Source organism: Pholis gunnellus (genome assembly GCF_910591455.1).
Source record: "Pholis gunnellus genome assembly, chromosome: 12".
Taxonomy (NCBI): Eukaryota; Metazoa; Chordata; class Actinopteri; order Perciformes; family Pholidae; genus Pholis; species Pholis gunnellus.
Genome location: NC_136539.1, coordinates 4,607,405 through 4,618,805, shown reverse-complemented (window position 1 = coordinate 4,618,805; position 11,401 = coordinate 4,607,405). Strand labels below are relative to the sequence as shown.

The following is an 11,401-nucleotide window of genomic DNA, read 5'->3' as shown; positions in this document are numbered from 1 at the left end:
AGAGAAGCGAGATGATTGAGAATATGTAAGTACTGTATATTAACTGAGACCTGTTTGACAAGTATGAAGAGAACCTATTACCCACAGAAAAGACGCATTGTAATTAACAAAGTTTGTGACGCAAAACACATCGTTGTCTAGTTCGAGACATTTTGAGCAACACTCCAGAAAGAAAATGTGAGACAAGAGTTATGATCCAGAGTTTGTAAGAAGGTGAAATGAAACTACCAGAGGTAATGGGAAGGGGTACGTTTCAGAAATTGCTCATTTTCAGTGATCTTTAGGGGGAAGATATTGTGATATGTTCTCGAGAACGGACATAAAAAAGGACATTCAAGGTTTAAACCTTTAATAAATGTAACCACCCATCATAAATCGTGTATTTCTGTGAGCATATACTGCTTATATGCTGTACTTTAGTACAAATTTGAGGTACTTTTACTTGAATGTTTCCATGTAATGCTACTTTATACTTCTACTCCGGTACAATTCAAGAGTAAAAAAAAGTAGTCTTTACTCCACCACAGTTATTTTACTGTACAGATTTGCAGATTAAGATTCAACATTAAAAAAACACATGACAATTTTATAATTTATATATTTGATGTTGATTAAAATACCCAACAATATAATAAATAAAAGTTGCTCCAGCAGTAAATGCTACAGAGTAATGCTGATGCTGCTGATAATCCAGTGATATAATATATAATAATATAAAATCCATAGGGGGCATTTGTCTGCATTATGAGAACCTTTACTTTTGACAAAAGTACATTGAGCGAGTAACACTTTTTCCAATGCAGTATTTTTACTTGATTTTTTTCTTAGTGTGTTATTCCTATTTGTGTACTTCTAAGTGCAAAGTAGTACCAAGTGAATACTTCTTCCACCACTACCAAAATGGGACTTCTATGGAAACTTTTTTGACTTAGCAGAATTGAAAAGAACCATCTCGCACACCTTTTCCGCTGCACATGACTCCGTCCGAAGTCTCACAAAGCTCCTTGCTCTGAACGTCGCTCATGTCACAGGACCTCTGGAACTGGCACAGCTTCCCGAACCAGCCCTCCTCGCAGATGCAGCGTCCGCAGGAACAGTAACCGTGACCTGGCGGCGGAGGGCAGAAGGGCCTTCATTTAAAAGGAGACAGAATATGGATCATGGCCATGAGAGAATCACACAACCAGGAGAGAGAGAGAGAGAAAAAATCAGAAAAATAGCATTAAAGCATTCAGAGATGGAGCGAAAAGTCAAGAGAAATGCCACTGGAGAGAGCAACAAGAAAGGAGATAAAGCAAATAAACACAGAAAGTTGACAGCGCAGACACTGAACCTTGACAGTAATAGGCAGTACAAGGAAACAGAGCCACGGGAAGACGAGAGAGACGCAGCAGGCTTATTGTATTTTCTCCCGGGACATGAAAGGAACTGTCATCACTGGTCTTGTCCTGTCCTTAATAAATCTCCAACGCTTCAGAGAAAGATGAAAAACAAAGAAAGGCAATGGCAGACGAAAACACACAAACACGCACACACACACACACCAAACAAACCAGAGATGTTTAATTGGTTGAAGAAGGCATTCTGGGTGCTTGGATGCTCTAATAGCCGACAGCTTCACTGTGGTTTTAACAAGTGTGCGCACACACACACACACACACACACACACACAAAACACACTCATTGGCTTATTCCCTCCTTCGACTCTGACAGCTACATCACTCGCAGTGCGCTTACTTCAACACAATTCAATCGTATCATGTAGAGGCGGTGGCATCATTGATTGATTCCTTTGTGTTCACATCTGGTTACAGATGCCAGGTTGAAGAGGTGGTAATGAGCGGAGCATTTTCACATCATTCCCACTATTGTAAATCTTTACCGTGCTGTTAGACATTCAGTCAGACAGCTGTTTGATTACATTGTGATTGTCAGCTGAGACTTAACAGGTCGCACATTCAGACTTGCATATGAATTGTACACTGATGTAAATGATCACTTCGCAATACCCACATTTAAAGTTTATCCAGGCAATCATTTCAAAGAATTTTTACACAAGCAATATCAATTTTCTTTTAAAAAAATGCTACCCACATTTTATCTTAGGTTTATGCAATAAAACTCCTTAGTTATGTTTAGAAAACATGTCCAAGAGGTACATGAGAAGATTGATACCTCACTCTTATGCTTAATACGTATGCTATGTCAGTTAGCATGTTTAGCATGAAGGCTATTGGGGTCAATTTTAATCAAACGTCATTTTCTTTTTTTACTTAATTTAACAGCTCTTCCTAATTTAATGGGGACAAAAATAAAATGAACATGATATATTTTCAATGTCATGTATGCATCTTCTATGCATCTGCATTGTTCGGGGTCAACTTGACCCCAGGCTGTTTCAGCTGTATAAACCGTAGAGGAAATATGAACATTTGGAACACGTTTGTTTAGGTTTTTTTGGGGCTGATATTAAGGTCACTAACATAATCATAAACTTCAGGGCCTTAACCTGTCGTAACCATACCTGTAATAGTGTGAGAACCCCTGAGGTTTCCCATGCCGTTGGGCAGAGGAACTATTGCTCCTGTGAGGACAATGATAGTTCACACAACACAGGGGAAGAACAGACATATAACAGCTTGCACACCAGCCTTCACAGCCTGGTTCTCTTGGTTCTCTGTGTGCTCTTCGTTTACACTCTCAATTGAAAATGACCTCTAAATAAAGGTTTTTAGCAAATGAGCACTCTTTGACAGCGAAAGTGACATAAAGGAGAACGTGTCTGAGACTAATGATAATGGACCGGACCCCCGACTGGGTATTTCGCACACTGGCAGAGCCCAAAGGATATTTAAAGACAATACCCGCCGCAGCAACAGCCAGAGATGCTCTCAAGTCAATTTTGTGCAAGTCCAAGTCAGGTCTCAAGTCTTTGAGGAGCAAGTCTCAAGTCCAACACACTCTCACTCACACCTCATCACATACTGACCCTTGGTTAGTGCTTCTATGCTTCAAGCTATGATGCTCCACATACCCCTCTAGCGTCACTTTTGGACGTGTCAGTCACAGTGAGTGAATATACGCTCGTTACATGCCTGGTGTCTTTTCAAAATAAACCTTTGTCTTCACAGGAAGTTAGGTTTAGGCAACAAAACCACTTAGTTAGGTTTAGGAAAAGAGCCTGGTTGAGGTTAACATCACTGACTAACAACGACACTTTTGACTCACTAACGACTTAGGTGACGAAATTTCCACGTTTACTTTTAGTTTTGCAAGGGACATGAACAGATGTCTCCAGGAAGAAAGTCCTGTTTGTTTGACCCACCCACCCACCCACCTTGTGTAAACTATCTCACTCTTCATACTATGTCAGTTGCTCTGAGCGCATAGCTAGCTTTATCGAAGAAATTCAAAGCATGTACTGTATCATCACTCATTTATCTATTAGCATACGATGATAGCATATCGTATCAGCATTCATCTGTTGTTTGATATATGGATATTGAAATCTAATTTTTGAAAAGAACACAGTGAAAACTTTCCTCTCAAGTAAATACTTTTCCAAATTCCAAGTCCAAGTCCCAATCTCTGTGCAATCCTGTGTTTTAGAATGATTGGAAGGAGAATAAAAATCGACCTTGAACCTTGAAATGAAGAAATCAAATCTCAAGTATCTTTAGAGACACAGCTTGTGCACGATAACAGCAACTATTTAATGGATCATTCTGCAGCTCACATTGCTTCCTGATGCTGTTTCTTTCTTTTTTGCTGTTTTTAATCAAACGGAGGTATAGAGGTGGGGGATGGTGTATCGGAGGTGTGTGTGTGTGTGTGTGTGTGTGTGTGTGTGTGTGTGTGTGTGTGTGTTTGTGAGTGTGGTGGTTGTGTTGTTGGGAGGATATAAATGAAAGTTAGCGAGCTTCTGTCTCAGTCGGAGTGGAGTGGCAGCCATGGTGGGCTATGCATGGCTGCCTCAATCAGCCTGCCTGGGAGAGCAGTTAATTGCTTTGGAGGAGCGGCAACCTAGCCCTCATTCAATTAGTCTGCACCTGCCTTTCACAGAGCGTGCATTGTGCTCTAGCGTTCAGAGATGGACTGTGACGAGGAGGCGGTGGCAAATCTGGTATTATGCGGAGAGTGTCTTAGGGAGTTCATTGTTACGGAAAGGATAGAACTGAGTTGTTGATAGCGGGGGTCTAAGCCCGCCTCTATGCACACTCTGTTGCTCCAATGCGGCCCCTTTTTTTTTGTATCTTGAAACTACCCACAACCCACAACTCTCTAACGCTACACTTCAACATTTGTTTTTGTGTTATTGTGTGACTCCATTTCCAATTTAGAAATATAAATATACATTTTCTCATCAGAAACTCGTTGTATGTTAGTTTGTATACACATTTTTGTTGTGTCAGTCCTGTCACTCTGACACATTACCCCCTCTAAAATATTGGGACATCACACTTGATACGGGAGTAGGGTTGGGTACCGAAACCCGGTGCCAATATGGAACCGGTACCTATACGACCGATACCTACCGGACCGAAACGCAACGCAGATTTCGGTGCTTCTTTTCGGTGCCTGAGCCGATTGAAATACTTTTTTTTAACACTACTCTGATGACTCCGTCCTGGCAGCAGGTAACGATAGCTACCGTTTGTATAGCTACAGCAGCTAGCTAGCCATCAACCTTTTAACAGAGAAAATGCCGAAAGGTAAACGGTCAAAAGTGTGGCTGTTTTTATTTTGAAAGTCCGTTGCTCACTGGCAGCGGTGGAGGAATGGAGACTACTGGACATCGCTGCGGTAAAGTTAGCAGACACTCAGGTCTCCGTGGTCAATTCAGCAGACACTTAGATGTTAGTGACCTATACGCTGAAATTCACGGTAAACGCATTCAAACAGCACAGATCGGGAGCGAGCGAAGGACTTTGAAAGTTAGCGGAAAGATTTAACGTGAGACAACATCCGGTTTCTTCAGAGGAACATCCGATTTTCAGAATAAGATGCCAACAAAGTATGAATTAAATTCACATTAAGTATAAAACATGCTACCTGCATCTCGTGAGTTAAAGGGAAAACACACCTACATTGTGCGTAAGTGTGTCTTTATTCTTTGATCGCTGGGTAACCATCATCACCTCTGAGTTACAGCATTATATTGATGAACAGTAGAGCTGCAATCACATGCTCTGTCATGAAGACGACACACATTTAGATGAAACGTGCTGAAACATTGTATTCCTGTTGCACAGCAGTGGAACGTTTCACATGAAGTCACACACTGAGCACAGATAGTGAAGAGATATAACTGCTACTGTGTAAAGGGAATACTGCTGTTAAAAAGAACCTTATTTGTTTAAAGTGTTTGCAAACCAAATGTTATTGCACTTTTGTTCATATAGCAGTACTTTTAAAATAAAAGTGCACAATACACTACCTTTGAATTAATTATTGAACTTTGCCATAACAATGAGATTAATCGCAAAAATTCCATGCGATTAAAAATTGTAATCGTTGCCCAGCACTAATATGTATAGTATACTTTAAACAGTTAAATATATTGTTAAATTTGACTTGGCAATAAAAAAAGTATCGGTTCAGGCACCGTTTAGGCACCGGTATCGTTTTAAAAGTATCGTTTTAGCACCGGTATCGGAAAAAACCCAAACGATACCCATCCCTATACGGGAGTGCCCCAAAAACCAGACAGATACTGAAACCTCACACGAACCCAAATCACTTGTTCGATGTCACTAAACCCAAATTGAATGGATACATTGTGCAATATTATCATTGGGCAGTATGTTTAACCCTCACATGGCCAGGTCTGCAGCCATACAACTGTCGATAGCATTGTTCGATAGACAGACAGACTTTTTTAATCCAAAATTGGGAAATGATTGTGTTACAGCAGCAGGTTATCCACATTAAATATACATTATCAACACTAGACATGTATATCTAAAGAAAACACAATATAAAGAATACATACGCAAAATGTAACAAACTACGGAGGATAACATACGATATACATTAGAAATAATAGCACAATGGCGTGAATGCTCAACATTCACCAATCCCAATGCGCACAAAATGTGACCAGAGAGGCCTGAAGAATGAGCACATGGGCCTCAATCGCAGAGTGCAAAGTGGATATTTGGCCGCTCTTTCCTCTCGTTCTTCGTGTTTGGAGAAAAGCCTTGAGAGCCAAGTGTGGGCCGAGCTGACTGACAAGCTGGTTAACACTTAGGGATTGAATTATATGCAAGGAGCCAGAGTCATTTCTCACTTCCCCTCCCTCTCAGCTGTCTGCAGCGAGGCCCAAACATCCAGGGGCACAGACAGCACTGTACCCCGGATTGGGAAGTTATTATTTTGTTATGTTTTACAGCCCTCTCACTACAAAGCTTTTCTGTTTGATCCCCAACTTCTCACTCAGGGTACCTGTTTTAGAGTGGCTCTGAGCTTCTCACAGGCCTCTGAGTATACCGACTTAAACAGCATGTGTGTGTGTGTGTGTGTGTGTGTGTGTGTGTGTGTGTGTGTGTGTGTGTGTGTGTGTGTGTGTGACTGCGTCTGTGCTTGGTGCTCAGACAGGCTCTCCCCAGACGCCTCATGAAGAATTGTTTCTGGACAGCTCGGCACACAATGAGCCACAGTAATCCATTCACATAAATACTGCATCCCCCCCTTTAAAGGAGAAATCTACCCTCAGATGCTGCACTGCACCACTGATGCAAAATGCCACAGCCGACAAAAAACAACAAGAAAAAAAAGAAATTCAGTGCGTTAGCTGGGAGACGGGAATAGACAGATTGCATGTCAATTCAAGACTGATTGTAAATAGTCAGAGCATTGGATGTCTCAAGAGTGAAGCAAACAGCGGATTAACCAGTGAACAGAGTTGGACAAAGTGACTCCCCTGCTTGATACCCCTGTGGGGGGGGGGGAAGCTCCTCTTTGTTGTTTGGGAGAAATCCGTCTGTTTGTTTACTCTTTGAAAAGCTGTGCATGTGTCATGTTGTTTCGGTTTCACAGACTTAAAGGAAGTTTGTATGTGTCCAGAAAATACAGAAATGTGTGTCTGTATGCTCAAACTTAACACAGATAAGCAATTGTAAAAGAAAAAGCAGTCAAATGGAGCAATACATCCCACTATGGGAATTATATTTGGCCGAATGAATAACACATTTTGTCAGTTTTCCCCTCAGACAGTTGCTTTTACTCTTTTACAATATAACTATTCTCCAACCATGTACCTTCATCTGCCTTCCTCTCTGTCTCTGTCTGACAGCAGCAGCAGCCGCAAAGGGAAATATCAATTTCAATTGAGCCTCTAATGTTGTTAGCACAACCCATCCATTACAGTGGTTGTGCCTAAATGGCTCATATTAGGAGCCCAAACTTCCCCAAGACCTCAACCCGAAGCTTCAAAGGCTTGGAGCAATTTCTCTCAAAACTCAGCTCAAGGGTTTAGGGTGGGGGGGGGGGGGGGGGGGTTGTGCCTGTGGATATCAAAGAGAGCAGATAGGATCACACCGTATTGATCTTCAAATTCAGCAGCTGCTCCTGGCATGATTTCAAAGTGGGCGAGTGTATGTGTGCACACGCTGCACAAAATGTGTCTAGTTTCCTCTGCAGTAATTAGGTGAGGGGTGTAAGTGCGTAACCATGTCTGCGTCAGTAGAACGGAACTATAAGTACCATGTTACCCATGAGCCTCAGCAGCTATTGGCAGAGTCAGAGCCATAGGAATCTTCGCCACTGCAATCACAAAGAAAATAGCAGAGCGTAGTGGTTGAATTCTTTCAAAATAGACTCCGAATCCAAATATTTTAAACGGCTCAAGTTTCTACAAAGTGTGATCCTTAGCTTCCCTTAGCAGCGGGTAACGGTATTTCACCTAGGAATCATACTTGTGCCTTGGCCAGAAATCTAGGTGTAGTTATGGATTCAGACCTCAACCTGAACAGCCATATCAAGACTAATACAACATCAGCCTCCTATCACCTGAAGAATACATCAAGGAGTAGAGGACTTATGTCTCAACAGGATTAGGAAAAACTTGTCCATGCATTTATCTTCAGTAGACTGGATCTACTGTAACGGTGTGTTTACAGGTCTCTGTAAAACGTCAATCAGAAAGCTGCAGCTCGAGTCCTCACTAAGACCAAGAAAGTGGATCACATCACTCCAGTTCAGAGGTCTTTACACTGGCTTCCTGTCCAACAAAGAATTGACTTTAAAATTATGCTGTTGGTTTATAAAGCACTGAATGGTTTAGGGCCAAAATACATTTCTGATCTGCTGCTACCTTATGAACCATCCCGACCCCTTAGGACGTCTGGGACTGGTCTACTTTCTGTTCCCAGAGTCAGAACTAAACATGGAGAAGCAGCGTTCAGTTGTTCTGCTCCACATATCTGGAACAAAGGTCTGCTGAGACCCCCAGCTCCTTTAAATCCAGATGGAAGACTTCTGTTTGCTGCCTTTAATTCAACCAGATTCAAGGATATTAATCAATTTCTGCATTTTACTACTGTATTTTATTTCTTACACTGCTTTTTAGTGTTTTAATGACTGTTTTTAATGTTTCAATTAATGTTCTTAATTGTTTTTAAATCTCCTTTGTTTTGATGTTTTTAATGGTTTTATGTGAAGCACTTTGAATTGCCTTGTTGTTGAAATGTGCTATACAAATAAACTTGCCTTGCCTTGGAGCAAAACATTTCATATCCTTAATTTCTCATCCTTTTTTTCTGGGAGGCTTGGTTGTACGAGCATTAAGAAATGTAGCAGGTTCTGTGGTCTTTTTGGGGCCCCGGAAAAAATGAATACAGCTGCCAACGATATGTCATAGGAGCAGTGCCTTACTGGGACAAAAAAAAAGGGAATGGTGACACACCAATTTAAGTCCTAAAAAATGTCTCGCTAAAGCAAAGCGTCCCTTGGCTTAGATGGGAGGGGATCCAGGGGACAAGACAGTGACGGAAATACACAAGAGAATATCATACAGTTGGTGCTGTTACAGTTGTCGGGTGCAATGGAGGATGTTCCCCTGACAGCGACATGAATAAAGACCCCGAGGCATGGAGTGGGTGAATATGTTTGCCATGCCAAATTATGCCAATAACTTAATATCATGTAAAAGCGAAGAGAAAGACACTTGTTGAATTACGTCTATTTTAGTTGATATCTGTAGAATATCTTTTAACCACTAAGCCTATTTTGAGCCCTCCGCTCGAACATTTCATACCCACACTCTAAGGGGCTTATCTCGCTAACTACAAGGTCTATTTGAATAATTTCAATGGTATTATAACACTAACACTTGTGATAGTTTTTTAATATATGTACATATCAGTGTATATGTTATTGGTTAATGCTGAATGAATATAACACACAGCTCAAATAAAAAATGTTCAGGTTCGCCTGAAAAGAAAAGCACTTTTATTGACTTGAAATGATGCAGTCCAAGGCTTAAACTCTCTCAAATCATATCACAACATGTCTTTTGTCCTTTAAAAAAAAAAATTGGCTTTGATAAAGTGAAGTATGCCTGAGAAATCAATGCCGGTGTACAGGTCAGCTTTGGTCAGCCAACGTCAATTCTGATTTTAGAAGCAGCCAATATAGCTCTTTTGTTGTATTTTTAAATACTATATAACTCTATATTTCACTTCTTTTATCACTAATAGTGTTCAATCTATCTAATACAGCAGTTTGGCATCATTTTGAGAGCCTGTGCTATATAAAAACCTGTAAAATATGGCTAATTTCCATCAGAATTTCAGTTTTACGTGATGTATTTGAACCTAACACAGCCTGTGATTGGCCGATTTGCTCAATTCTTACAGTTCTGAATCCGGGAGACTCTGGGCATTGTAGTGATTCGTTCTTTGAGTTGTTTGACAGAATTTTAAGGCAATAAAATAATCGAAAAACTGTGATCCGCCCCCATGGGTCAAACCCATTGGCCAAAACTGAAATTATTATTCATTCGTCATGGAAGATTGTCAGAGACTCAGTTTTTTTAGCAGCACAGCAGAGAGACGGCTTCGATATGCCGGCATGGATTATTCTTTTTTTCTTTTTCGATTTTCATCCAGGAAACATCTAAAAGGTACGGAGCGTTTCAATGTTTATGATGATGGGCTGAGTTGATATCTGTGGCAGATCAATAGTAACTTTATAACAGTTTAAAGTAGAATAATTTGGAGACGATAGTTCGATGCAGTGTGTTCTCCTCGTGGTCCGGGATATGAAGTGTGTGTGTGAAAGTGCCGTAGGTCGCGGCTGGGATCGATAACGGAGAACATTGCTCGCCTTCTCCTGGCGAGAAATAGGTGAAATTGTGGTAGTACTTGTAGTACCTTGAAGTACTTTGTGTATATATATGTTTTTGAGTGATTAAAATAGGTTACATGGTCCATTTGATCAGAATCTCTTCGTCATGTATGTTTTTGAAATATTTTAAAATATAATTTAATTCGTTCTCAAAAGTGATTTGTACTACATGTGTACACTCTGTCGCCCCCCCTCTAGAGCCCAATTGGGCTCTGCTCGGGATCTAAAGGTTCCAAATTCATTCAGATTAAGATATTATAAATCTTAAAGGTGCTCAATATGAAATTCAGAGCATATCTATTGCCTCCGCACGGCTCTCAACATGGGGACGCTGATGGTGGAGATGCACCAAATCCTGCCAATAAACGGATAGATGTTTGCTCCAGCCCATGGGCAGTGCTAGGTTGTGGCTGGGCGGTTTGCAATATGGCGCCCAGTTGACAAACTCCAATAAAATATGTTTCTGAAACATTTGAGGTGAGAAAGAGGCAAGGCAGTAACACAATCTTGATTCATATTTCTCCAGCGCTGCCCAGTTTGACGGTTTGATCTGAGTTTCGCGAGCCTGTTGTCTTGCAAAGTGCGGATCTAATGTTTGAAAGCCTGGTGCGTCTGCATCAGACACAGAGGGGGTGCTGACCAACCGTTGGTATTTGACGAGTTAGGAGTGAGACCAGGCTGGCAGTGCAGAGCGGCGGCCATGAGACAGCCAATGGGGCACATTCGCATGCAGAGGGAGAATTACTTAATTCTCTGCTCAGTATACACATTACTCCCCTATTTCTTTACATAGGATATAGCTGTTTGATGCTATATTAATGCTCTGAATATCGCACAGTGAAACCTTTAAGCTCCACCTGCAGAGAAAGATCTGCACGTGACTCGTACGACGGGTTTAATCCACTGGTGAATTCTTTTCTTACCGAATCGAAAAGTACAAAAAAAAAGTTTAAAAAAAAGTACAAAAAAAAGAAATTTTGAATGCAACATGTTCTGAAAAACATTCGTACATGCTGTGGAGCGGGTCTTGCATGAGGTCCATTGCTTATGCCAA

The 11,401-nt window shown here is 41.0% G+C and overlaps 1 protein-coding gene across 1 annotated transcript in view; it reads right to left on the bottom strand.

Moving 5' to 3' along the window:
• itgbl1 (integrin, beta-like 1) overlaps window positions 1-11,401 on the bottom strand; it is a 47,691-nt gene that overhangs the window by 5,990 nt on the left and 30,300 nt on the right. Inside the window, exon 9 of the mRNA XM_079170010.1 lies at window positions 961-1,107. Coding sequence (XP_079026136.1) covers window positions 961-1,107 — 147 coding nt within the window. The remainder of the gene's footprint in view (window positions 1-960; window positions 1,108-11,401) is intronic.